Source organism: Aureobasidium subglaciale (assembly GCF_000721755.1).
Source record: "Aureobasidium subglaciale EXF-2481 unplaced genomic scaffold scaffold_3, whole genome shotgun sequence".
Classification (NCBI taxonomy): Eukaryota; Fungi; Ascomycota; class Dothideomycetes; order Dothideales; family Saccotheciaceae; genus Aureobasidium; species Aureobasidium subglaciale.
Genome location: NW_013566992.1, coordinates 1,117,291 through 1,144,378, shown reverse-complemented (window position 1 = coordinate 1,144,378; position 27,088 = coordinate 1,117,291). Strand labels below are relative to the sequence as shown.

The 27,088-nt window shown below is 50.3% G+C and overlaps 10 protein-coding genes across 10 annotated transcripts; 6 read left to right on the top strand and 4 right to left on the bottom strand.

Annotated features, from left to right (window-relative positions):
• Position 1: 1 nt before the first annotated feature.
• Positions 2–789, top strand: AUEXF2481DRAFT_495465 (uncharacterized protein). Its single transcript, XM_013491650.1, has 3 exons — positions 2–195; positions 271–527; positions 647–789. The coding sequence occupies exons 1-2, from the start codon at positions 86–88 to the stop codon at positions 515–517; spliced, it is 357 nt and encodes a 118-aa protein (XP_013347104.1). The 5' UTR covers positions 2–85; the 3' UTR covers positions 518–527; positions 647–789.
• AUEXF2481DRAFT_37107 (uncharacterized protein) lies at positions 240–969 on the bottom strand. The gene is made up of 2 exons (XM_013491447.1): positions 374–969; positions 240–322 (listed from the first exon to the last, which is right to left on the bottom strand). The coding sequence occupies exon 1, from the start codon at positions 833–835 to the stop codon at positions 611–613; it is 225 nt and encodes a 74-aa protein (XP_013346901.1). The 5' UTR covers positions 836–969; the 3' UTR covers positions 240–322; positions 374–610.
• A 260-nt stretch (positions 970–1,229) lies between these two features.
• On the bottom strand, positions 1,230–3,536 carry AUEXF2481DRAFT_37106 (uncharacterized protein). Its single transcript, XM_013491446.1, has one exon. It carries the CDS (start codon positions 3,501–3,503, stop codon positions 1,269–1,271), a length of 2,235 nt encoding a protein of 744 aa, XP_013346900.1. The 5' UTR covers positions 3,504–3,536; the 3' UTR covers positions 1,230–1,268.
• Positions 3,537–3,699: 163 nt separating this feature from the next.
• AUEXF2481DRAFT_26943 (uncharacterized protein) lies at positions 3,700–5,684 on the top strand (the record flags this gene model as incomplete). Its single annotated transcript, XM_013491320.1, has 4 exons — positions 3,700–4,357; positions 4,420–4,427; positions 4,475–4,583; positions 4,633–5,684. The coding sequence occupies 4 exons, from the start codon at positions 3,700–3,702 to the stop codon at positions 5,682–5,684; spliced, it is 1,827 nt and encodes a 608-aa protein (XP_013346774.1).
• Positions 5,685–6,405: 721 nt separating this feature from the next.
• On the top strand, positions 6,406–8,693 carry AUEXF2481DRAFT_62688 (uncharacterized protein; the record flags this gene model as incomplete). The annotated part of the gene is made up of 5 exons (XM_013491486.1): positions 6,406–6,476; positions 6,528–6,673; positions 6,729–7,414; positions 7,466–7,836; positions 7,895–8,693. The coding sequence occupies 5 exons, from the start codon at positions 6,406–6,408 to the stop codon at positions 8,691–8,693; spliced, it is 2,073 nt and encodes a 690-aa protein (XP_013346940.1).
• A 1,772-nt stretch (positions 8,694–10,465) lies between these two features.
• AUEXF2481DRAFT_495915 (uncharacterized protein) lies at positions 10,466–13,098 on the bottom strand. The gene is made up of 2 exons (XM_013491649.1): positions 12,624–13,098; positions 10,466–12,570 (listed from the first exon to the last, which is right to left on the bottom strand). Exons 1-2 carry the CDS (start codon positions 12,838–12,840, stop codon positions 10,940–10,942), a joined length of 1,848 nt encoding a protein of 615 aa, XP_013347103.1. The 5' UTR covers positions 12,841–13,098; the 3' UTR covers positions 10,466–10,939.
• A 259-nt stretch (positions 13,099–13,357) lies between these two features.
• Positions 13,358–14,248, top strand: AUEXF2481DRAFT_26940 (uncharacterized protein; the record flags this gene model as incomplete). The annotated part of the gene is made up of 1 exon (XM_013491319.1): positions 13,358–14,248. One exon carries the CDS (start codon positions 13,358–13,360, stop codon positions 14,246–14,248), a length of 891 nt encoding a protein of 296 aa, XP_013346773.1.
• A 3,575-nt stretch (positions 14,249–17,823) lies between these two features.
• AUEXF2481DRAFT_37097 (uncharacterized protein) lies at positions 17,824–19,506 on the bottom strand. The gene has a single exon (XM_013491445.1). The coding sequence runs from the start codon at positions 19,086–19,088 to the stop codon at positions 18,006–18,008; it is 1,083 nt and encodes a 360-aa protein (XP_013346899.1). The 5' UTR covers positions 19,089–19,506; the 3' UTR covers positions 17,824–18,005.
• A 3,462-nt stretch (positions 19,507–22,968) lies between these two features.
• On the top strand, positions 22,969–24,393 carry AUEXF2481DRAFT_496024 (uncharacterized protein). The gene is made up of 3 exons (XM_013491648.1): positions 22,969–23,274; positions 23,363–23,639; positions 24,177–24,393. Exons 1-3 carry the CDS (start codon positions 23,199–23,201, stop codon positions 24,301–24,303), a joined length of 480 nt encoding a protein of 159 aa, XP_013347102.1. The 5' UTR covers positions 22,969–23,198; the 3' UTR covers positions 24,304–24,393.
• Positions 24,394–24,984: 591 nt separating this feature from the next.
• On the top strand, positions 24,985–25,711 carry AUEXF2481DRAFT_495608 (uncharacterized protein). Its single transcript, XM_013491647.1, has 3 exons — positions 24,985–25,446; positions 25,506–25,580; positions 25,676–25,711. Exons 1-2 carry the CDS (start codon positions 25,147–25,149, stop codon positions 25,530–25,532), a joined length of 327 nt encoding a protein of 108 aa, XP_013347101.1. The 5' UTR covers positions 24,985–25,146; the 3' UTR covers positions 25,533–25,580; positions 25,676–25,711.
• Positions 25,712–27,088: the final 1,377 nt, after the last annotated feature.

The following is a 27,088-nucleotide window of genomic DNA, read 5'->3' as shown; positions in this document are numbered from 1 at the left end:
GATACTTCAGAAATCCTCACGAGGATCACGATATACGGTATTGCTATTTGAAGGATCTACTTTTTCCATTTTTATTTTATTTTGGATGTCTGGTGTACATTTGGAAATCGATACCCCTTTGCTAGCTAGCTTTTGTCTCATAGTATTTAGTTCTATCTTCCTTCCTACTTCAGATGCTCTCCTCTCTCTTTCCTCGCCCTCTTCGTATCTCTCCCTTCCGACTTGTTCCGAATTCTGCTGAGAAGTTTGACCTCAAAGGCTTATATCGATTGTGCCTTGGATAGCACCAAGACGCTGGAAATTTTCGCCTGGTGCCTTGCTTCTATACCACATGTTCAGAAGTGGAAGCCTAGATCTTTTCCGACCCACTTACCGAACAGTCTGTAATCATCCTTCCCAATCTAGTATGTATGCCAATAAGCCAGAGCCATCCCCAACTTGCATACTTCAATATCATACTCAATCACTTCCTATAACCCCCTGTCTGTCCCTACCTCTTCCAAGGATCCTACAGTGACCCTACCATCATCCAATCCCTCCCTTCCCCCGCTCCTCATCCCCTCTCCTCGTCCCCCCTCTCCTCAAGCCTTTTTCCTCACTCCCACCCACTTCACCCCCTCCTAGCCCCCCACATACCCAAAACCACCATGCCAACCCCTAGATTAACACTCCAAACCCAAACTCTCATGGGGAAAGCCAAGGCGTAGGAATTGTAGATCCAGTAGTCGAATATACCGAGTAGCCAGAGTAGGATTATTGGGAGGGTTAGAGGGTTACTGGCGAGTTTTTGGCGGAAGGTGAGGGGGGAATGTTGGGATGGTGGTGGTGGTGGCATTTTTAGGTGATTGGTTGGTTGATTGTTTGTATATTTTTGTTTTCGGATAATAGAGATGAGGTGTTGGATGAGTTTTGGCGTGGTTGAGATGCTATATGCTGGTGTTTGGTGTAAGAGTATGGCAGGTGGGAAAGATGATGGGGTTTTTGGTGATTGAGGGTGTCGAGGAAGACGGTTTGGAAGAGCCTCATCTCACGCCAAGACGAAATAGGAAGGAGCTTCTTTGCCATTAACCTTGAGCAGGTATAAGAAGATTTTCAGAACTTACGCTGTATAAGTATCGCGTCCAATATGCTTCTCATAAGTGATCACATCAAGGCCGAATGTGGGTTACAAAGAAAGAAGATTCAAGATGAACATTTGATATCTCTAAAAAGACCAAACCAAGAAAAGACGCCGAATATGATGCATATCACTTTTCCAACTTCACACTCTACTCGCTGTCCTCATCGTCGCTGACACCATCGACTTGCATCTCCTCATCCTCGGACTCGTCTTCGTCTTCATCTCCACTGGCCTCGTCCTCGTCGTCGAACTCTTCACCATCCTTGGCCATTCTCTCGGCCTTTTCCTCTTCCCTCTTCTTCTCATCCTCCTTTCTTGACTCTTCCAACAACTTCTGCTTCTCATCTCTAATCTTCCTTTGACCAACGACAAATGCGCCTAGCGGTGTCTTTTGCCATTCAGTCTCCTTGAGGAAGTTCTCGACCTCGCTGCGGTTGTTGGGTGCAAAGTCGACCTTGACTCTCTTCTCCTCGATGAAGCGAATATTGGCGTCGGCCTTTTGGACCAGCAAGATCATTTGCGATGTGAGTTTTGCATTGTTGTTTGGTGTCTTTGAGTTCTTGCCAGTCTCCTTCAACCAGCGCTTCAATAGCACGATCAGGGGTAGTGCGAGTTCGGGGAATGCGACGGATTTGGCCCAGAGAACGAAGAACTCGGAGAGGAGTTCGATTACTTGCTCGCCGACACCGTCTTGATAGACACGTGTGCGAAGGTAGGTCTTTGGTGCTCTTACAGAAACAGAGAAGTCGAGAGGCTTGAGGGTCGAAGCCTTCGGGGGCTTGCGCATTTCGGCGGCGTTCAAAACTTCGTAAAGGGCGGAACCGAGAGGGATGTATGTGGCTGTGGCGAGAGAGATGCGGAGAAGACTGCGAATGAGGTGGAAACGGAGAGGGAAGTAGGTGCTTGTAGGGATGAGACGCATGGCACCTAGAGTGACCTGCACGATGGGGTAGATCAAGGGACGCAGAGGGGAAGCGGCACCCTTTTCGGCCTCGGCGAGCGATTGACAGTGCGATGCTACGACACGCGACCAGAAGTCGAGAGAGTGGACGTATTGCCAGTTGTAAACGGTCTTGTACGAATCCTTTGACTTGTTTGTGATGCTGCTGCGAAGATGGATGGCCAGTTGACGGATAAAGGTGAAACCAGTTGTGTATCCAATGGTTGGGTCCAGACCCCAGAGCTCAGCGGCCGAGTTCTTCATCAAGTTGATGCCTTGAATAGTGTGAACAGTTGTGTTGCGACTGCCCTTGATCAGGCCTTGGTAGGCGGTCTTGAGGACAGCCTCTCGCATACCAGCATCGCCGATGACGACCAGTCTTCTGAGGACAAGGAAAGCGGCGATACGGGTGGCTTCGGTGCTCGATGACTCGGACCAGACTCCAGTGACGGCCTTTGTGAGATCACGAATGATCTTTTTGAAGGAGAGAATGTAGGGGAGGAGGGGAAGGACATTGGCGAGGGTCATGCGGATGGTGTTGGGGTCGGACAAATGGGCGAGCAAGTGCAAGACTGAGGTGAGATGCGATTTGAGCAGCGGGCTGAGGTTGCGGAACTTCTTCGAGTCGGTAGAGAAGGTGACCTTGCCGCCAGCCTTCTCCTTGACGGGCAGATGGTGGGCGAGAACCTCGGGCAAGTGCTTGAGGGCAACGACCAACAGCTCATGGTAGGCTTGGGGGTCCGAGATGGAATATTTAAAGACCTTGTCCTCCTCGTCTGAAACGTGAGCGGCAGCGCGGAAAGCAAGCACGACCTCCTTGGTAGCGCGCAGAGAATGTTGTGTTGTCATGGCCTTCTGCCACTTTGCGATCATCTGCTTTGTGACCTCGTTGCCCTCTCCCTTTTGCTTCTTGGACGGTCTCTCGTCTTCCTCGTCGGCGCTCAGCTCGTCGATTTCACCCAAGTCTGCATCCTCGAAGTTCAGGGCGTCGGGCTCGTTCTCTTGCATGTACTTGTGGAACTCGGGATCCTTTGCGGCAAGGGCGTCTAGCTGGGCTTGGAAAGCTTCCGGGTCGTCAACCTCAGAGTCGGAGTCTGATGCGTCGTCGTCGGCGGCAGGCTTCGCTTGCGATTCCTTGTCGTCGGGCTTTGCGACGCGTTTCCTCTTGAGCGACTTGTCCATCTTTGCCGGCAGCTCTGGCACATCGAAGCCTCCCTGGAAGAAGTCGTCGACGTTCATGCTCTCAAAGTCCTGCTTTCCGTCCTTGGCTGGCGCCCTGGCCTCTGGTGGTGGTGTGGAAACTTCATTGTCGGCGGCTCTCTTTGCCTTTTTCTTCTCGTTGATCTGGTGGCGCTGCTTGATTTTGGCAAAGTCCTTGCGGCGCTTGATTGTATCCTTGAGATGGTTCTTCTCGAACTTCTTGGTGGCCTTTGATTGAGCCATGATATGCGATGTGGTTTGGTGATGGAAAAAAAGTTTGGATACTGCAAAGGAAAAACGGATTGAGACTGACAATTCTGCGGAGAAGCCGAATCAAGCACAGACCATCGGCCGCAATCACATGCGGGCAGTTCATCATCCATCGCTCTTTCCCGCATCATCACCTCTACCAAGAACATAATCAACACGTCGCGTCAACATGTATGCAGAACGGCAGTTGGCATACGCGCCAACTCCCTACAGCTATACCCCGACTTCGACCCTTTCGGCCACTATCAATGTTGATGAGGAACTCAAGCTCGCAAACAACAGTGCTGAACGCGACCTTTATGAGTCTCTGGCCGAGATATACAGCATCATTGTCACCCTGGAAGCACTTGAAAGAGCTTTTCTGAAAGACTCTGTCTCCGAAACTGACTATACCGACACATGCAGCCGTCTGCTGAAGCAGTACAAATCCAACCTGGCAGATGATTCAGTCGCCAGGGCGTTTGGAAGCCTCGACTCATTCAAGCTGGAATGGAATCTCGAAGTGCCGCGAGCCACTGATCGTCTGAAGATTGGTCTGCCGGCTACGATAGAGGCTCCATCACGCGCACCCGGTGCTCCTTCTGGTGGTGGAGCTGGTGCAAATGCTACGCATATCGTATCAGCTTCCGAAAACTTCATCACTCTGTTCGATGCCATCAAGATGAATATGCTGTCGAAAGACACTCTCCATCCTATTCTTGTCGAGACGATTCAGGCTGTCAACAAGGTTACAGACCGCGATTTTGAGAACAAGGCCAAGATAGTACAGTGGCTAATCACTCTCAACCAAATGCGCGCTGCTCAAGACCTTTCGGACGATCAAGCGCGTGAACTCCAATTCGACATGAATCTGGCTTACGATGGCTTCAAAGCGACTCTCGAATGATAGGTACCTTGGTATGGTTATTCTTCGGGTGGTCTGTGCACCTCCGCGCCTTCTCCAGAATCGTGCATCAGAGAGCGTCACTTTTGCGATCAACAAAATGTCCGCTTCTACCACAGACGACAATACAGCACATCAACCAGATCCGGAGGAGGAGGAGGTTCTGGATGGTAAGTGGTAGGAGATTACATCTGTTGGTATTTGCTGACACGTCAATAGTGCTCGACCTCCCACAAATTTACACCAAGCCGTCCTCACAGCAACTATTAGATGCCCTATCTCTACTATGTCTGGTACCACAATCATGGGACAAGACCGCCACGCAATCGAAACCTAAAGTCCGCTCCAACGGCGTCCCTCAGTACCTTATGCAAATCGTCTCGAGCCCACTGAACTGGATTGAAGATGATGCAGAGAAAGAGAAGATTTGGGATTCTGCCTCACTGCGGCTGAGTGAACGCTCTGGTCGCAGTGCTATGGGTGCCATCAGCCGTTCCTTTCGTATACCCTTAGCCGCCGAGCCCACGAATAGCTCAAGCACCATGAAGCCAGTCATCACCACGTCACACGAACAAGACACTAGTGTGGAGATCAGTATTCATGAGCCTGCTCTCACCGAAGACAATCTTGGTCTCAAGACATGGGGCTCATCCTTCATATTCGCCCGCAACTGGCACACCCTTCGCGATCGTATCCCTTTACTATTCGACAAGGACGAGAACGCGACAATACTGGAGTTAGGTGCAGGCACCGGTCTCGTCGGTATTGCTGCAGCAGCTGTCTTGGGCGCAAACGTTCTCTTGACAGACTTGCCTGAAATCGTATCAAATCTGGACCGTAACATCGCTTCAAACCAAGAGACCATTGAGTCCAAAAATGGAATTGCCCGCGCCGCTACGCTTGACTGGACTGTGCCAGACAAGATCATATACAGCGAAGAGGTGAATGGATCGCATGAGGAAGAAAGCTCAAAATACCCTCTCGTTGTCGCTGCCGACCCCATATACTCCAAGGAACATCCCGCATGGCTTGTTCAGACGATACACTGCCATCTTGCTCAAGGTTCTGATGCTCGCGTTCTAATTCAGCTACCGATTCGCGAAGCTTATGCCGAGGAGCGTGCAGATCTAAAGGATCGCATGCTCAAGATTGGCTTGGAGCTCTGCCACGAACAGACAGAGGCAAGCTACGACGACTGGAGTGACGGACAAGGTGAAGAACTGAGTGAGGTCGAATGTTGGCTGGGCATGTGGAAATGGAAAGACGCATGAAAGGAAGTTGATCCGACTTCGGAATGAATTCACGACCGTTAACCAACACCTGTGCAGACTTTGTTAGTCTCACAGTCCATCGTCTTCAACTCCTACAAAAGGACAAGATCAGATATGATATGGGCGCAGCGCGCCGAAGAGACAATCGCATCGAGTAAGCACCCCCACAATCTGTCAATCCAATGCGCTATCCGACGGTTTTCTTCTTTCCCTGCCAAGACCGAGCTATAGAGATAGCATTACACGAAACAATCGAGCAAATTCTTACTGGGTGCAACAGCGAGAGTTGTGGATAAGTGAGGCAGCCCGACAACCCCGACCTCGCACACTGATAAGGAAAGAGTGTTGGGCGTTTGTCAGAGCCAATCAGCGACAAGGATTTGCCGAGCCCCAACCCCAGACTTGTGTTTTGCTTATCAGCATTATGTGAACCACAACGCTTACAATGTCGATCACTTTCTTGACAACCCCAGTCGTGCGCTCTCGGTTGTGCCATGTGAGATAGAGACCCTGTAGTGCGGATCACATATAAGAAATGGCTGGCTGCACCGTCCGCCGCGGAGGTTTGGTTCGAGGTGGCTTCTGTCTATCTACCTTGGGATATAGCCGGATATCGGCTTGATTTTACTATTACTACAAGGTCTCTACAGCCTCATCAAGTGTTAGCTCTCTCGATTATCGATATACTCAAATCCCTAAGCCTTCTTTGCCACAATTCACCATGGCAGGAATTGCTGTTCTATCGCAAGGCGCTGGATATGGCGTCGTATTGGGTGTCGGATTCCTATTTGCGTGAGTATATCACAATGTGCAGATAATATCGAGAGCTGACATGACATACAGTTTAGGCATGATGTTCACGACGTACGTTCTGAGAAGATACAACAATGAGCTACAAACCAGTGAAGTCTTTTCCACGGCTGGCAGAAGTGTCAAGTCTGGTCTTGTCGCTGCTGCTGTTGTTTCTAGTTGGACTTGGGCTGCGACGCGTGAGTAGATCTTCTTGCTTTGTCGATCCGACATGTCACTCACAGAGAAATTCAGTATTGCAATCATCTGCTGTAGCTTACAACTACGGAGTCTCGGGTCCTTTCTGGTATGCTAGCGGCGCAACGGTACAGGTCATTCTCTTCGCAACCCTGGCAATCGAACTCAAAAGACGAGCACCTAATGCCCACACTTTCCTCGAAGCCATTCGTGCTCGCTATGGTGGAATCACTCATGGTGTCTTTATCACCTTTGGACTCATGACAAACGTCCTTGTCACGGCTATGCTCTTGACAGGTGGTAGTGCCGTCATCCAGGATCTCACTGGCATGAACCCTGTCGCAGCTTGTTTCTTGCTTCCTGTTGGTGTTGTGCTGTACACCATGTTTGGTGGCATCAAAGCTACCTTCATCACTGACTGGGTACACACTGTGGTCATCTTGGTCATCATTTTTCTCTTTGCTTTCACGACCTATGCCACCAACAATATCCTCGGAAGCCCTAGTGCTGTTTATGATGCGCTGAAGGCTGCTTCGGCTCGTCATCCTGTTGATGGCAATGCAGAGGGAAGCTACCTTACTATGCAATCGCGTGAGGGTGGTATCTTCTTCGTCATCAACTTGGTCGGTAACTTTGGTACTGTCTATCTTGACAATGGATACTGGAACAAGGCCATTGCTGCTTCGCCTGTTCATGCTCTTCCTGGCTATATCATGGGTGGACTTTCGTGGTTCGCGATTCCGGTAAGCGATTTTCCCTTTGCCATTGGAACCAGAAGCTGATAGAATATATAGTGGCTCTGTGCAACAACCATGGGCCTTGCAGCCCTCGCTCTTGAGAATAACCCTGTCTTCCCCACCTACCCTCTCCGCATGGCCGCCGAAGACGTCACTGCCGGTCTTGTACTCCCTAACGCGGCTGTTGCTCTTCTCGGCAAAGGCGGTGCTGCAGCCACTCTGGTGCTCATCTTCATGGCCGTCACTTCAGCCATGTCTGCTGAGCTTATCGCTGTCTCTAGTATCTGGACCTACGATATCTACAATACTTACATCAATCCAAAGGCACAGGGCAAGAATCTGATTTATATGAGTCATGTTTCTTGTGTTGTGTATGCGTTGATCATGGCGGCTTTCTCCACTGGACTTTATTATGCTGGTATTGGCATGTAAGTGACTACAACTACCAGTTTCGAGGTTTCGAAAAGATGCTGACAATGGATATAGGGGCTACCTCTACCTCCTCATGGGTGTCATCATCGGCGGTGGCGTTCTTCCAGCCTCGTTGACTCTCCTCTGGGACCGTCAGTCCTGGGCCGCCGCAACCTTTTCTCCCATCATCGCTCTAGCATGCGCTCTCATCGGCTGGCTCGTACAAGCAAAAACCCAGTACGGCGACCTTTCCGTCACATCGACCGGCTCCAACTATCCCATGCTAGTCGGCAATGTAGTCGCTCTCCTCACCCCTGTCGTCGTCGTCCCAATCTTTTCCCTCGTCTTCAAGACTGAAAAATACGATTGGCTATCCATGAAACAGATCCGCAGGTCTGACGATTCGGAGCTGACGAATGCAGCAAACGTGGATCCGGAACTTCTCCCCGGTGGCGCAGAAGGCGAAACAGCACAATCCCTCGCCGCAGAAGAACTAGAGCAAAAACACCTCCTCCGCGCCTCCAAAATCGCACGTACACTCACCGTCTGCCTGGTCCTCTGTTTCCTGATCCTATGGCCCATGCCCATGTACGGCACCGGCTACGTATTCAGCAAGAAGTTCTTTACCGGATGGATTGTAGTGGGCATTTTATGGTTGTTTGTTACGAGTTTCTGTGTGGGGATTTATCCTGTTATCGAAGGCAGAAAGACTATTGCAAGGACGTTGAAGAGTATGTATCTGGATGTTACGGGGAAGAAACATCCTGTTACTCATGGGAGGGCTACGGTTGCTGAGACTGCTGTGGTGGAGGAGAAGAGGGGGGAGAAGAAGGAAAGGGATGCTGAGAGTGCTGCTGCTAGGGATTCTGATTGAGGAGTTGGGTTGGAAGTAAGATATATGAGGTCAGCAGTTTGAGTGGAAAGGATGAGAAGACATGATATGATGATGTTTATGATAGATATAGATATATCGATGGCGCTACAAGCTGCCTTATTTGCTCAATCTCCTCCCTCGAGATTCTCAGAAATGCGACTTTTCGTAGTATCTGCAAGTCCCCTTTTCTCCGTCATCACCAAGACCGTCAACTAGAATCTAATTGCCGATCTAAAAGAAGAAATCACCGATCCTCACTTCCAAAGCAATATCAATTAGATACCAGCTCCCACAGCACTTGCATCATCTCAGCCATAGCAATACATTTCCAATCACAACGACCAATCTAGTGACCCAAAAACACCGCAAGTCCTCACTCGACAGACATTTCAAGACCCTTCAGGGCCTACGATCAAAAAACCTCACAGCTGGGCGTCTTCCTTGCCGATTACGAAGAAAGTGACTACCTTTTACATGTCCGTAACACTCCATCTGGTCCCTCATTGTTTCGATCCCTCTCCTCAACCCTTTTCTCTACTTTACCTCATCCCTCCCGTATATCCTCAACACACTCTTCATCTCGACCAGCATCTACTTCATCATGTCAAGCTCCCATCTTCGCCATCTTCGCCATTTATTCCATCTCCAAGAAGCAACGTCCTCAGGAGCCATAGTCAGAGTTCAGACAACTGGTGCGGCACTTGTAGGGATGACAGTTACTTGACAGGGGGAAGAACAAAAGCATGTTACAGAAGCAATTACGCGAGCTCTGTGATCGCGCTATGCGTGGACCGCCGACAGAAAAGAAGAGAGACGTGCAGACCTTCAGTATAGAAGAGTCGTCGGTCAGGAGCACACTACAATACAATCGCATTGATTAAATCCGATCACAAAACTCGCAAAGCACAAGTTACTTACAGGATGGCTCATTCAAGCGCAAAGGAATAAACGACACAATCGCATTGACTAGATTGATCACAAAAACTCGCAAGCACAAGTACCTTGCAGGACAGCTCATCAGAATGATCTGGTTTGAGCCATTGAAGCAGGCCATTAGGCCGTGCAACAAAGGCGCAGATAGCTAATGCATTGCCCGCGTGAAACCCAATCCTGAGCGACACACTGGCTCCACATGCACGTATTCGTTTGCCATGTGCTCCTAGCCTACGCCCTTGATGCCTGGTATGAGGCCGAGGTATGTAACTCTTGTTTTGTTCCCGAGGGCACGAAGACTGACATGGGCTGCTAGACAATGCGTCTTCAGTGCCGAGAGAATTCCTGGATCCATTGGCGTACATAGTGGCCCGCAGGAGACAGCGCACGTACTGAATCCGGCTTCTAGAAGAAACTTCGCAGCAATGTTGGATGACCTCGCCGAGGAAATGAGACAGATCAGACCAGATGACTGAATGGGATCTCCAGCTTAAGTGGACTGACCAGCCAATGTCGAAGAGCGCGAAAAACAGAACTTGCGGAAGCTTTCGAAGAGAAATGCTATCGATCGGGGTTGAGGCCGAGCAAGAGGGCACGAAGCTGGAAACATGCGGGAAGCTGAATGAAGAAAAAAGACTGCCGAAGGAGAGACCAAAAACCGAATTAACAAGCTACCAGAGAGAAAAGATACAGATCAAAAAGACCGAAGAAGAGGTGCTATCAAAAAGCAAATTTGAGGCCGGATAAGGAAAAGGCTGCCGAACTTGCACAAGGAGGAGGTCAAAGACTGCGATACGAACGAAGCTGCTCATTACATGGCTCAGTAAGGCTTTCCAAGAAAGAGACTGGAAGTCATCGCAAGACCTCGCACGCTCCTGCTGCGTCAATCGTCGGTGACGGAGACGAAAATTACAGCCTCGTCCAACACTCGGAAGAAGACGAGAGCTACTCGTATGCTCGAGCCCACTGCAGCTTCCAACCGCTCTCCACGTACTATGAAACCCGTCGGGCGCTTCGAGCAACAATATTCGATGTTGCTGCGCGATGAAAGCTGCGAGTTTGATGCCCGACAGGAAGGGTGGCCAAGATGTTCGGCGTCGGAGTGTCGTCCGACGGATTTTGGCGTCACTATTTGGTGGGGCTCCAAGAACAAACACGAATCATTGCAACAAAGACAAAGATGCAGTCGAACAATTCAAGGAGTCATCACAAAGAGCACATCATGCTCGTTGTTACTTTTGTACTACTTAACAAACAATAGGGTCGTCGGGAATCATATCAACATGAAACCTTGCATGAGTCATGCCTGAAACCTAACTGAATCCTCCTGTGTGATTCCAAGTTCCATGAACTCCCAATTTATGTATGATGTCTCTGAAGCGAGGGGTTCCTACACCGCTGACAGGATCCCAGCCGATGGCGCTCGGGAACCCTTTACCGTCGCCAATTTCTGAACATCCTACAGCAGATCCGCTGGTGATGTCGGTGAAAGCACGGTAACCCTTCTTGTACAACCAAGGGTTCAAGAAGCCGAGAGTAGGCTTGCCACCAGCGATCAGAGCGTCGTTGACAAGAGCGATGATGGCGGCAATCAAGGGACAAGAGGCCGAAGTACCAGAGACAAGAGTGTCAGTGCCGTTCCAGACGGTGGAGAAGTAACTTCCTTGGGCCGAGAGGTCGGGGTATGCTCTTCCGCTTGCGTTGAAGTACTCTGCGTCTCTTGATCCGATAGTCTTCAAGTATGCCTTGACAGCCTTATCTTGGTAGGCAGGACGAGGGAAAATATCAGAGAAACCGCCACCAGACGCGTAGCCGGAGGAGTGGTAGGCGACGACTTCAGGCTTGAAGTCCATGGTTGCACCGACGGAAGTGACGTAGGGGCAGGTGGATGGGAACTCAGGAATGAAGCGCTTAGCACCACTTCCATTGTTGGTGACACAACTACCATCGCCGCCAACACCGCTATCACCAGAGCTATAGAAGACAGAGACACCACGAGCACCGAGTTGAGCGAGGTCTTCACAGACACGCTTGGCGTACGAAACAGGCACAGTCTGCTCTTCATCGTCGTATGAGGTGGACACGACCTGAGGCAGGACATCGTCGGACTGGGAGAGAACGTGCTGCAGCCAGTCTAGGTAAGGCTCGTTTGTGTTTTCGGTGGTTCCGTTGGAAGGAATAAATGGTGGCGAGCCTCCGACTGCGTAGGCAGTCAGGGGAGTAGGCCAGCCCATAGCCAACATGGTCTCAACGTCGAGATCACCTTCTATGTCAATGTTAGTTTGAACAACTTCTTGCGAAGTGCTACCATTGTTGATGACGTCGAACTGGAAGGTATAGGCGGCTTCTTTTGCTTCTGGACGGAACTTCTCGAGGAAGAGGTACGTGTCTGAGCGGTTGTTGGTCTCGCCGAGGTAATTGGCAAGGGCCATCTTGTTCTTGCCAGCAGACTGAGGGATGTAGTCGATGGTTTCGTAGAGGGTTCTCATGCAGAGAGGAGTGACGCCACGGGGAGTGCAGATAGCAGTAACGTTGGGGTCCTGGTGGTACGTGACTTCGTTGGAGTAAGTACCAGCGAACTTGTTGACCTCGAGCGAGATAGCCTTGGGCTTGCTGCGGAAGAAGGAGTTTGTGGGTTGAATGGTGTCAATGTGCTCGTGGAGATGTACAGGCAGCGACCACTCGTGGGTGCGGACAGTCTCGGAACCGTCCTCGTGGCGATAGACGCTGTACTTTGTGTCGAGGAGGCTCTCAATACGGTGAACAGGGAGAGAGACCTTGATCCAATCCTTGGCGGCACTGTATGACAGATGAGTGGTGTCGATGCCATTGTCGGCGAGCCATTCGTGAACCAGGGTCAATGAGTCGTCCGAAGGCTGTACGAGCTTCTTGACATCATGCTCACTCAAGTGTTGGCCGTAGCGTGAGTGGTCGGGATCAGAAACTGGGAAGCTGGTCAGACATGAGAGTCGCAAGTAGCCGGATCGTGACACTTACCCTCGTACAAGTGTCTCTCCAAGTCGTCGAAGGCGTTCTGCTTGACAGCAATGCGGAGATCAATAGTCTGAGTTGCAGGGGCAGGAGCAGCTTGTCGCCACTTGGAGGGGACAAAGTGGGAGTCCTTGACAGCATAAGGAGACCTTTGTTGTATGGGCGATGCATGGGCGCCACTTGCAAGCAGGCCGGCGACCAGAAGAAGCTTTGCAGCACTCATGGTGAAGAATGGTTGACGAGAAGCAGAGTTAAACTGACACAGGACACACTCCTATGGGTACAATGCCCGACTTATAAGTTCAGACTGTTGCATGGCGAACTTCCTGATGGCGGAATGATCGTCTGTTGGGGCGGCCGTGGTCAACATGGTCGAGATACCTACTGCAAGGGACACAGACGGAGCGGGGACCAGTAGAGTGATGATAGATGAGTATCAATTGCAAGCTAGAATGACTTTGGAAGGTCAGGATGCTTTGTATTGATAAGACTTGATTGATGCACGGAATGGAATGCTTGCTCACAGACAAGAGTGGATGCCCTTGAGCTTGTCACTCTTGTCATTTCTTGACTTGATTGGCGGCTTGGACGCTCTTGCCGCGGCTGGTCGCGAATGCCATCACCTGCGTCTACCCTGACATCACTGACTACGAGCTTCCTAATCCGTCTTTTACGTGCGTACTTTCCTTGTAGCCATTGCATAAGAGAAATCGCGTGCTGCCGCTGCACAGAGATCAACCATGTCGCAATTGGCAGGAGGCTTCGTGCCCTTGTCACCACCGCCTTCCTCGGTCGCGTCCTCGGACACGCCAAACTCGCTACCGCAACCTCGACGAACTCCCCTCAAACCTGGCGGTACGAAAGAGTCGCGCTTGATCCGCCATGTCGACCAACAATTACTGCACATTCAACGACGCTTCGCAAAGCGAGATCCTGCACTCGGACATGAGGGCGTGCGAGAAATGGACGAGGAGGGCAGGATGATTGAACAACTCGACGATCCAGCCACAGAAAAGAGATTGCAACGGTCAGAAGAGTGGAATGATGTACAAGGCTACTCTGGCTTTGCTGAAGCTGCGAGAGATGTGGAAGAGCTCATTGGGGTCATTTGGGTCAGTGGTACTCCAGCACTGCAGGTCCCGTACTTGATCAACATGGCTCTTCTGGTCAATACTATGATTCCTGCTTTTCCACTCGCGCCAAAGTCTCTGTTCCGTCTGCTGGGCAAGCTAGATCATGCCTTCGCTTCGTTGCTTGTAGGCAGAGATGTTGCATCCGACGAGCCGTTGCCTGGTTTCAACACAGGTCGCGGTGTCAGTGGCACGGAAAAGGTTCGCATAAAGAGCTTGGTCGAGAGGACACGGATATGCGTAGTGGAGGTTGTCAACAGAGGAGAGTTTGACGAGGACGATGACGATCCTCGGCCGGATTCACCGGACGACACAGACATGGAGGGTGACCTGATCTTGGACGACGATGGACCAGAGGACATCAACGTCGACGGCATGGATGACGATGACGACTGGAATATGCAAGTTGCTCGGGTATACGACAAAACCTTGGTCGAAATGGGCGACACCATGGATGGTTTGCCAATTGGTATTAGGACTGAAGCTAGGATGGGCACTTGACATGCACAACGATAAACGATTGACGAAAGCTATATACACTAATAGACTGCCAAGCACACTCTTGATGTTGGCATGCGAGATCGCGACAGCATCACACTTTCATATGATTACGTCTCTTTTCAGTGAGAATGGTTCTGTCTCGTAGTTTCCAGTGCTACTCCGAGCCATCCTTGAGAACAAGCGACTATGGGTCTTTCGCACCGGTCACCAATAGTTTGGTGGGCAGGAGACAGGATGGCCAACAATCTCGATCCAGTCAACACATGGACAAATATTCATATCACAGAAGCTTTCCGATGCAAAGTCTTAGGACTCATGTTTGTGGGTTTGCATCATGACCCGTGGACAGGGTCGTACCCCAAACGGTAGATTCCGACCACGATTGTTCAGCGCAGCGGCGCAGGCAAGGCTGTACATTGCATGGATTTGTCAGATGCTTCTTCTGAGTGTCTTCAACTTGCTTTCGGAGTCAGAATGACATTTGAGCTATTCTGCGGTGTTGACGACGGTTTTTCGATTTCAGAGTTGGAAATTCGAGAAGATGCATGGAAGAACAAACAATTCGAAAACTCAAAGTAGGAATCATGATCGTTTCTGCGAAAATTGCACCGATATGCGTATGTGGTACTCGAGAGCGTGTACAATGTTTACGATAACCCGAGACGAGTTTTACAAAGGGTGGTTGCCATGTCGGCCTTATTTTGATTTGGTGGTTTGGTCAGGGTGACACCGCTCAGAAAGCCACCATCAATATCCAGCTATGCAGGACAACGCATGCACAATGGCTGCAACCTTCACTGGACTGTATCACGAAAGCTACGCATGTTATTCGATGAGTATTGACTGTCTCAAACATACAACCAGTTCCTCAGGATCCACACTCGCAGGAATTCGAGTAAGTGGTTTGACAGCTCAACAACCTTGACAACATACCAGATTTGCATGTGATAGTGGCCTTTTACCTCCGAGCCACTATACTGTTTACTCATCGGCGCCACTGCATCGAGCTTACATCTCTTCTCATTGTGATTTGCTCAACGACCCCCCGTATTGCAGAACATCCCCCAGCCCAGCATGGATAAATTCAGCCAACGGTCGGATATCGAAAATTCCATGGCTTTCAGCCGAACTAATATTTAGGCACCTCGGTACAAACGAGGTCGGTCCTTCTTCTCGAACATGGAGAGAAGCATGCAGTTTGAAACGCGTGCTGAGAATACGAGCAAAATGTCGAAGGATTGGAAGAAAGATGGAAGAATGTTAAATTTCGTAAGCAACGGTTCGGTAGACGGGTCTTTGCCTCTGAGACCGCGGCATTTTCGAGAAGAGTCGGTCCTTCTGACTAGGATAGGAAGGTATTGAGAAAGTTGCATTCATGAGTCGAACTGACACTTGTAGAGAAGGTAGTCCGCGGTGTCCGCGGTTCGGATTGAGAGTATGAAGGATTGAGGTAGGTGGCTGAGGACAACAGCTCCGAAACGCTCAAGACAACCAAGAAGTCTGGTCTTCCTTGAGCACGACGTCATGCTCTTGGTCCCGTGGGTTTCTTGGTGAAGTGTCTGAGAGATGATGGATATCTAGCAAGTCGATATAGTCAATGTGAGTGAATGTTTACGCGGAGGTGGAGAAAAGCTTCGAGAAGGTGTGGCAGAATTGTAATGGAAAGTGTAGGTGTTGCACAAAAGCCATGTTAACGGCCACTGGACGGCTATCACGAACGCCATCCATGCGTATTTGATTGCATACCGAGAGGACCGACGAAGTATGGAGAGTTGCTCCTAAGTGTATCGGGAGATGGAGTGAATCGATATGGTGGAGTATCGCCACAAGTCAGTAGCGGGCTGTGTAGAGATGTTAGCAACGGCTATCGAGAAACACGCTCAGTATGAGCATGACGTCGGCCCTTCTTCCAGGAACAGGGAAGGAATAACATCGAGAGAGTGAATCGCATGTTTCTGCTCAGGGGACTATTGTGATGCGGAAGGCGAAAAGTAAGAGGGAAAGGTGTAAGTGGCGGAGGAAATGGGCGTCAACGGCCAAATACAAGGAAATCCAAAACGGCAGTTGCGACTGCCATTTGTGTAGCTTCCACTTTCTTTCTCGAAGCTCGAGGAATTGTATCAGAGGGGATATTCGAAGAAAAAAGCAAGGTTCATCTCAGGAGTCGACGTAAGAGTTGCAAGATTCGAGAGTTGCGTATTGTGTAAGTGGCGGTGTGTGAAGATGTCAGAGGCACTGCGGTCAACGGTGATTACGAAGATGCAAACGTCTGATGCCGAGACTCCCTGTCGTCGACGAACGTATCGGCGCTGACGTCTTTTGCCTGCCACAAGACCGGCGCGCAGACGTGTACGTCGTTCATATCAAGATTTGTCAACTTCAGAAGAAATGTCCCGGGCATGAAAAAACCGTATGACATTCGGGCCAGACACGATCGAAATCGAAGGAGCAAGCTGAACACGTCCCTGCCACAACAGTACACATCAACTCATAGGCCGAGGCAGAAAGAGTTGTTGAGATTTTAGCGAGTTACAGAGAGCGTACGAAAAGTGATTGACAAAGATCGTCAGTGGGGAATTTTTCTAGAAATTCGGTAGAAGAGATCGGCCGCGACATGTTGTTATCGTTTCGGCTCTTTGGACGACGAAGTTCTCTGACTAGTTTGTGATCGCCGTATTCCTATCAGATAGGGTGAAGATACGTACGTAGATCCAGTACCCTTATCGAGTGGCTACAATCAAGCATAAGCATAGGGTTGGCCTTAAGATAGCAGAGAACGCGAAGACAAACGGTTATATCGATAGCATTTCGGACTCTTCTTACACTCCAACTAAGCGGAGAACCCGCAATGCCGCCCACATGTCAAAACTTCAAAAATCGCGTACAATGCCGAGGGCTGTGGATGCTCTGTGATGGCTATATTCAACGCGTCGAAGAGTTCAAGAAGACCCGTAAGCACTCGGCAGTGATGTAGTGAAACACGGAGCCCTACAAAGCTTCTCGCTCCTTGGAAGTATGAGAGCCGTGAAAATCCTTCGCCTGAACACGTGCCGTACTGAGCTGTGCTTGAGACATGCACTGGCACCAACATTGTGTATCCACCATGGACGAACAAAGCTGAGCGTCTTGTAGTAGTATCCTCGGACGGACCAGTAGGGTTCTGGGGATAATGGATGATGAAGGAAGGTTTGCTTGTCCGAAGCCGCATTGACTGGCAAAATAAGGTTCATTGCTGTGCATAACATTGACAGGTGTCGATGATGCGGGCAGACCAAACTCAACACGGGTAGTGGTGTAATTCGGACTACCCAGAAAAATCTGCAGTCCTGCAAGGATATCCTCGGTACCGGCTGAGCAGAAACTGCCCAGCCATCTCATGCAGTGAGCTTGTGAGAAGGACGGCTCACCATACGGAAGATGGTGCCGACCCGAGAATAGAGTTCACGCTGACAGAGGAATGTCATTCGCCCAGACATCGTTGTTTGCGAGGTGTGAACGAAGCGCAACGAGAGCGATAGGAAGCACTGCGAAACGAAGGAATTCAGGAGACTAGAGGACGAGAAGGAAGATAAGAGTGCTTGGTAGAAGATTTGTTCGTAAATTGTGTCTAATATCGACAAGAAAGTAGTTCGTAGTTATCATCATCATCATCGTTGTCATAAGCCATTGTCCAAAAAAGCAACCCAATAGTCCATTGCCCTCAACACCAGCCAGCGCCTTACTGGAAGCAATATGCAGAAAAAATCAAGGAAAGTTTTTACATAGATCCACACCACTTCTCCTTCTCAGACCAGAGGTCATCGGAGGTACGTCTGAGATCTTCTTGAATTTCGTATCTGACATCGCCCTTTGCAGCGTCCCACTCCTCAAGAGACTCCTTGAAGTGCTCGACGAGGCGCTGTTGATCGCATTGTCTGGCGGTGATGACCTCGCTAGGGCCAGTGAATGCCTTGGTGAAGGCCACGATGTCGTACAAACTGAGGCCCTTGCCAAACTGCAGAACAGTGTTGACAGCGTCAAGTTCAGCGTCATGGATCTGTTGAGCATGGCTCATCAAAAGCTTGAGGCTTTCGGGGATAGCAGAGTGGGAAAGGTTGATAGGTGTGATGTTGCCATATGATCCGTTGCGGCAGAAAGGGCAGTCAGGGCCGTGTGCAAGCTTTCCATCAACCATGCGGAAGTCTGCTGAGATCTCACACTCAGAGTCCCAGGTGGAAGGCTGAAGAGTGAAGCTCATGTCCCGGATGAGAGGCTGCGAAGGGGGGAGAGTGCAAAGCCATGACTCCGAAGCAGGCGAGAAGGAAGTAGTGTACTTGGTAAGGCAGCAAGGTTCAGGGCAGGTGGTATCGATACCGGGAACAGAGCTGAAGAGAGTGATGAAAGAGTTGCTGCCAAGGAAGACAGGCAATGCTTCTTGACGAGTTTGACGGCAGACACGGGTGATGGCCGGCGGAGCAGCCAATGTGTCGATGTACATTGGTTCAGCCTCAGTCACTGCATATCCGTAGATCATGAGACGAATCTCGGCAGGAAGATCAAGGAAGCGGAGTGATTCAGAGGATGAACCAGTGTGACTTGAAGGAGCGGCAGGAGCAGCAAGTCGTGATTGTTGATGAGTTTCTGTGAGTTGTGCCTGAATCAGGGCAGAGTGGTGATAGGGAGATGCTGGGGTAGAAGGGACAGCTTGAGGCATAGCCTTGAATTGCTCCTTCTCCTTGTTCAGACGGGCAGCAACGGGCTTCTGATGACGTGCCCAAGTCTTGATGTTGGACTTCTGCGAAGACATGACAGAGCGTCGTGCCTTGGAGCGAGTGGTTCTGGGCGAAGGTGATCCAGCCATATTTCTGATATGAACGAGTGTTGTGTGGAATGGTGGTTGGAAGAAAGAACTCGAGGACGAGGCGCCTTCAAGTAAAAAGCCAGCAAAGAAAAAAAGATGCCGTTTGGTCAAGTCGAGCGGTCGTCAACAGTGTAAACAGTGACGGGCGGGGCTGGGAAGTGGGGTGCAAGACAGGAATATGCAAGTAGAGCGTTGTCTTGACTGTTGGTGCCGTGCTTTGTAACCTTTGTTGGTGGATGAATTTCGTGTTGTAGTATAACAGTCTCTATTCCGGGAAGATAAACGAGGGAGGCGGTCGTATATGAGCTTTTTGGAACCAGCCACCGACACGAGAAGGAGCTCTGTTAATATAACATCTCAAACCTCTACGGCAGGGAAGTGACACAAGCTGCTTCACATTACGGCTTGCTGGACTACGGCAGACCGTTCAGAATGTCTTTGGTTGAGGTTTCACTCAACCCGGCCCCGCTAATGGGATAGCAACGGTCGCGTGAAGGAATTGGGAAGGCAAGGCAGAGGGAGAAACCGTTCGGCAGGCACTGGCGGGCTGGTCGTATCACTACTATCGCGACGGTTGTCGCACAGCTGGACAGAAACGGCTTTTTGGTAACGTCCAGCTCGCTCGGCCATTCATCGTCAGCTTGCTGCGTGCCGTGCGACACTGGCAAATTCGCGAGACGCTGAGAGCCGCAAATCCTGTAACGGCTTTGCAACGTCGCTCGATCATCTCTTGCTCGCCCTTTCGCTCTTACCTGGCGCCGTTTGCTCTCTGACGTACGGGATCGCCGACGTCAATGATAACCTAAGACAAGACACAATCGATTGCGATAGATACCCATACACCGCGGGACGTTGGAACTTGCCATCATTGAGGAGAGAGAAGGTTGAAGCTGTTAGGCAAGGAAGGAAGAGATGCAAAGTCATCACCAAACTTCCACATTTTTCTGCCATTGCTCTCCGCATTATTGGCATTCCGTACCGAATTTGGTGGCTTCTAGCTTCAAGCCCACCATCATCAGCTTGACCCTGCCATTTCCTGGCAACAGTAACTGAGCCCTGTGTCGGTCACAGCTCGACTCTTTCATGGTACCTCTGCTACAAATCAGCTCTACTCATACCGGCCAGGCGACCAAGCCACCACGAGTCATACCTTGGTATGGCACAAACATGTTCATCATGTTCACTCAGCTGGGCTGCATGTACCGCCGATTACAAGGATGTCTTTGTTCAAGAATACAAGTACCGGAATCCTTCCCAATAATTCCACCCTGTTCAGCTCATCCGGGGTGCTCTTCGTAAGCTTTCAGTAATCTCGAAAAAGGATTGCACAATCTCATAGCGCTGCCCTATGCGCCCGCGCACAGCACAGTCCATGACAAGCCGCAGAGCTGAATCATTGCAGCCCATAACAGTGAACCGAGTCAATCGTGTTGTTATAAAGACCGCGATTCATGAGGTTGCACGTATGATACCGCCTGCCTAATTGGTACGTTGATCTCCATCTCCTCCTAACCTTCCGACCACTTAGCAAGCGCGGACCAGACATCCTGTGATCAACACGGAGGTGCCCGCAATATCACAGAATCTCCCGAGACCGTACTCTGTACCTGCAGCGAGTGTCTTACCTACTTCAATTGCTCGCTCTGCACTCCTCCGCTCGTTCGCGAGGACCAAGACATACTCCCGAGACACACTGCGACATTCTCCGTTGGACAGCGAAATTCGTGATCGACATCGCCGTTCGAAATGTCTTACTTATGCGTCGCTTCCTTGCTCGCTCCTGTTTGGGAACAATCCATTGGCGACTCACACTCTCTTCAACACTTCTGACGTCTCGCTCTTCACAAGAGTTGCCGACTCATTAGCCCGAATTGGCGTTATCCAAGCATCTGTGCCCTTTTCAGGTCGGCAGCCCCAGTAGCCACTTCCTTGGGTCCTCGGAAAGTTCGCCGAACGTGACCTCCCCGTCGCTGATAGCCTTCGAACATGTCCTGAATGCTGCGTCACTATCGTCCACTCCATTGACGCTTTACATGACAACTCATCATTGGACACGGCGATCAGAAGAACAACAAGTATCCTCTCGATTGACATCTTGCATGATTCAAGCGCGCTTGCCTATGCTTTTGCAGTGTCTTCCAGCCAACTTCGCCGGATCGACACTCAAGCGTCCCTGTAAGGCGGATCTAGTAGTAAGGTGGATCATGACCGAGAATACTGACTCCAATAGCTTCCAGTGCTCATCGCGCAGATCCACTTCTTCGCATTCGCATGTCTGTAACCTCACCAAAGCAAAATAGGAGGACTCCACACCAGCAATAGCTCTGCATAAATGGAACCAGTCTTCAGTCAGAGTTTCGATGAATGCCATCGTCACTGCGCTGTACCACTGCAGACAGAGCATTTCAATAGTCGAGTCCCAACATCATGAGGTGCCGAGGCCACAACACCTGTGACCTGTCTGGGGCAGATGCGCATGAACGAGAGGAGCCGGCTGCTCCACAAGCTTGTCTATCTTGTCTTCAGTCAGCTGTCATGCACGTGGTGGTAATGGTTGAACCCTTCGAGTCTTGGGTCGGCGGCATCTCAACAAAGGGCAATTGATCTGCGTCAAACGCATAGCAAGCCTTGAAGCCACCAAGCTGCTGATCTTCGACGTTGGGGATACTGTGCTGCCGTCGGTTCCTTCACAGATCACTGGAAACACCTGCTTCGCGCGCGGCAACCCGGTCCCATCAACACTATCGACCTCAGACCATTTGCCCGCCCACGCGCGGAGAATTATTAGTCTGGCTTTGCGTGATCCCCGCTATGCTGCAGATCTCATGCATGACCCCGCCATAATCTGTTTATAAACTTCAGAGATGTTTGCTTTTTCCTGCACCCGCAGTCGACAACGACATGCGTACATCACTGTACCTTGCAAAATCGCTGTGTTCTTGAAGAGCCTGCCTCTCTCTAACTGTTATGCTGTTGCACGCGTCGCTGGTTTCAACGGTCTACATGCACAGGCAGCACAGCCCCAGCCACCCCGAGCGACTTGTGCGCGTCGTCGTGCAACGGTTTTGCAGAGCACCGGACTCCGAATCCTTGTCCGGCTCTTTCGTGCCCTTGTGCTAGACTTCGTTACTTCGGCTGAACTCTTCTTACATCCTCCTCGCGTTGATTTCTTACTATACCGCCCCACAGCAAGATGATGGTTCACTTGCAAAAAGACGTTAATACTGGTCTCGTCGATCGATTCTCGACCGCCCGACGCGCAGCACCGTAGCTGCTAGCTGTGTTTCTGTTTACCCTGGCCCGTGGAGTGTCCATTGGTATTGACAGGGTATTCCTGCATATTGATCACTCCCAGGTTGTAATTGTTGTGTTATTCACGGCAAAGCTTAGCCGTGCCCTAGATTCTTCCTCGATGGCAGCGGCTGCTGGGCGTCCTGAAACATCAATGCTAGAAACGCCTTGCTTCACCAGATGCTTTGGATCCTTCGAGGGTTGCTTCTCTACGCGCGTATCGCCAGCATTGCCGGTAGATTTTCTGAATTTCACCTACCCTGTGCAAAGCTGTTTGTCTGAGCGCTGGACGCATACGGGCTTTGCAACAATTGTTAGCATTGGCCTGAAACATGCCTCGGTCCTTTGGTATCGTTAGAACAGAAACCCTTCGAGGTTGACTTGCAAACGTCTCACGAATCCTTCCACGGCTATGGCCAGCTCACGCGCGGATTATCCTAATCCGAGTACATCTTCGGTCAGCTCGTGCTTACGGCGACTGTCGGCATAACTCTCTTGATTCAGTATATCTCTTCGGCCGCACCCTGCACTTCACGAGTCCGTGTCAGCAAGACTTGTGACCATACCGTTGCACGACCAAGGGTTCAACACCAGCCTTGCAAAGGCCCCGTTTCTCCTCTAGGTTCTTGTGGCTGCGACCTCAGCTAACGCGCGAGAATTCTATATCCGACCGCCCAGACCTTTGAACCCTGCGGCTCTTCGTTGCGGGCTGCTCGGCGCGTCGTACCACCACCGGCTTTGCAACTCCGTTTGCTTCTCTCTTCCATTCGCGAGTTTTGTCGTTCACTTAGACATCCGCGCGCCTCGTCGGCTGCTCCGATGGCTTTATCTTTGAGTCAATCTGTGTCGGCAACGCCCTGGTCTCGTGTTTTGGCAGGTGCACGAAGAGTCATCCGTATGAAAGTCCACCATTTTTCAGCCCCGACGCCTATTTTGCGTAGGGCTGTCCGAGTTCGAGGGTCGTCGTCGGCTAACAAGGTCAGTACTTCAGTACGCATACCAACGGAGTCGCTCCGGCGGCGTAAAAAAATCCTCCAAGACACCAAGTGTTGTGTCTTGCTTACGCGTGGCAACGCCGTGTCGCGTGGATTTCTGTGCCGCTGTGATGACAAGCCATATGTCTTTCCTACACGAGGTCTTGATGTCGCATGATTTGCTCCGTCGTCGAGACTTTCAAGATGGTTCTGTCAGCGGTGTAAGCTTTTTTTCATTGACTATTCCTGGTGAATGGCCCTTTCGAGACGCAAACAAGACAGTCTGGTAAGTTGGAACTGTGCACCAAAAGTTTGCGTGCCGCAATCCTGGCCAGACTGGAGATCAGCCGCCAAATCTAGAGCCTCGACATACTTGCGCCATACAGAAGCTTACTCCAACTCATACTTGCAAACTTTTGGGCATCCGCCTTGGAGGCACTGCTTTTTGATCTCCATCTGCTTCAGACGAGGTGCATGATACACTGCAAGCCGCAGCCCAGGTCTCGTTTTCTGTGACCTATTTCCTACGGCATTGGAAATTTTGAAATTGCTGGTTTCACACGTCACTAAAGCTGCGTCGGGAGCTGTAGATCTTCAGCTCAAAGCGTCTGCCGACATAATCCACCTGCGCGGTGATGACTTGACGCGATGTTACCTGTTCCTGTTGATCCCTCTCAAGCCGTGGGGATCAGCTGAGTCTCAGACTTGAAGACAATCAATCCTGTCTCCTGCAGAGTTTTACAGCGCATACTATGCGAGAGCGTTTGTCGCATTGAACAAGTCATCTGTGCTTTCGTGACAGCTCGCTAACAATATTGAGCAGCGGAACAGTGCTGCCGCAGACCAAGCCGGTGCCGTCTTCAATAGTTTCCATCATGGGGCTCTGCCTGAGGACCCTTGACGCTTCAGCTGCCATCTTGTCAGCCATCTCGCTCGGAGGGGTCTCCTAATACAGTAATGCGAAGCCGAGCTGCACCTCTACCTTCGCCAGAAAAAAATCTTCACGGCGCCGCTTTGTGGACCTACCTGAAGGCTTGACAAGAGTGCGCAAAAGTGTGAACGAGCTCGCGAAGGGGGGCGCGTCGTCCTGCATACAAGCAGTTCATCTATCTGAGACGCATGGCACTATGTCATGCATATGCACAACACAAAGACGGGCCTCTCTCTCCACGTCTGTTCCTGCATCTCCATGAGGCCATTGCATCTTTCCCGCCATCGCGTGATCTGGAATCTGCATCTCTAGACCTCGTCACGCGAAAAAAGCGATGACCCGGTACAGTGGTAGAGATTCGCTTCTTGCGACGAAGTCTCGCTTGCAACCTCCGCCTGCTCCACACAATAACATTGCATGCAAAATTGCAGACTCGCTTCCGATGCTTTGGTCGCAGACAAATCACGTTGAACAAATAAATGCTTTGCAGAGAGTGGTCGCATATCGAATTTCTTTGTAAGCGCGGAGCTGACTCCATCTAGAAGAGCATGCTTCTCAGGAAGAACATGAGCTACACGGGGTATCTAGTCATTGTGATCTCGGCACGAGATCAGTCCATCATACATTGCTATTGTCGAGGGATACCGACACGACCGAGAATATTCATTGGACCGACATTTTGACTCTCCGTACCAGTCTTGTCCATTTTCCTTTATTCTATCTTTTGTCTTTTTCCATCTCTATTTTTCTTCCCTACCCATTTCATCTTTTCTTCCCTTCTGTTTTCTCACTACAAGTCATGTGATCTTATCCCTATGTCTTCGATTGTGCTTCATCATCAAATGTTCCGCCACCAGAGAAAATGTCCTGCTTTGAGAGCTTCTTGTGTTCAAGCCGATGGGAAAGCAAGCAGTCAACCTCTCGAATTCATCTCCACACTTCGTCGCACCTTCCCTCTCCCACAACTCCACCCTCGGCGAACAACAAATCCCGACCAAACTGTTCAAACACAACAGCGACCTATAAGACCACATACTACAGGGCCAAAAAAGCAATGATACCAACCATCCTTCTACGGCAAGGTCAGCGAAACCGTTTTCAAGGGTTCATGTGTATTGCTTACGCGTGTCTCAAGACCCTTGTTATGTTTTACCGTGCCGTGGTTCGTTGCTTACTGAATATTTGTTTCTTCTTCATTTCGCGTGGTCTTACGATGTTTAGGCTATAATTCTTCTCTTCCCGTGCTGACATGTTTACCGTTGATTGTGCCGTGGTGCATTTGCCGTCGACTAGGCTGTAAGCATCTTTGCCGCGCTGACTCACCCTGACCATGTTTACTCTGCCGTGGTGGTTATGCTTACCGCTCTGACTTTTGTTGATAGTGTTGACAGTGCCGTGCAACCGTCACTCAAGCTATGCCGACCTATGAGGATATTGTTGATCATGCCGCAAAGCCCCCATCGACTAGGCTGTATAATGCTTACCGCTCTGATTCACCTTGACATCCTTCGCTATGCCATAGGTCCACCTGTATGGTACGCTTTGTGCCGTAGCTGACTCACTTGTTCCGTCGACAGTGCCTTGAATCCGTACACGAAGCTATTCCCGACCTGCCATACCAACTCACAGCGAAATTGCAGACCGTGCGATGCTATATTGGTTCTAGAACACTTTTCCTTGTCGACAGAGTCAGACATCACCATCGACTATGCCGTACAGCAACGGATGAGTCAAACCCAATTCTGCCATGCCGACTTGATTCTCAACATCCAGAATCACTTGCATTGATTCGCTGCGATATAGTTTGATCGTGCTATATATGTTTGACGGCGGCTTTTGCTGTGCAGGTATGTTATTACTGTCGACTATTCCCTTTTGAACTCATATGACTCTCTGATCGACTGATCTTGTTTGCGCCGCTTAGTTGTGTCTTCCCACGGCAGGGTATACACTTACGCATGGGATTGCATATTACAGCTCGTCACATCCAAGCATCTTCGGCCCCCCCAGCCTCTGTCTCTATCTCTGACCCTATCTAACTTGTCCGCTTTGATCAAAAGAGACACAAAAGCCACAAACTGCCCGAGAGTAAATGGCCAACGTTGCCATAGACCGAGTAAAAACCATACCAAGGCCAAATCAACCTCATCACCACATTACATCAACCTAACCTAAGGGAATCATGTTCAATACAGCAACATAAGCCAAAAAAAACCCCCCTTATCCACAACTTCAAAAACCCCTGTCGTTCTAGATCAATAAAAGAGGGGAACTCTCATCACTCACGTACACATGACCTTTTCCCCATGCTGCAACTGCGGGGAGACTAAGATGGATATACATGAAAACCTGATATATACCCGAGTCCCATCTGATTTGAATCACCTGCTCTCGTGCTGTGGGAATTCAGATGCCCAGTATCCTCACATGACGATATCAAAGAGAAAATGTGAGGATGGACCCGCGGGCAACAGCGATTTGACCAAGGAGACAATCGCAAAAAGGTAACGAGCCAAGGAAAAAAAAAACATTCCAAAGAAATTTACAGCAAAAGACAAGAAGGGGCAAGAGCAACCATGGAAACAACGACCAAAAGCGTAAGATCGACCAAGCGCAAGAAGCAACCAAGTATCCTCATAACGATCCACAAGACCCTTTGATGCAAATACACAAGAAAGATGAGGAAATGGAAGTGCCATCTCGTAAACAGTGGAAAGTGCAAGAAAACTTCAACATCACAAAGCGTACAAAACACAAAAGACCAATATCCACAAATGTGCACTGACGGCCGGGAACATGTGTAG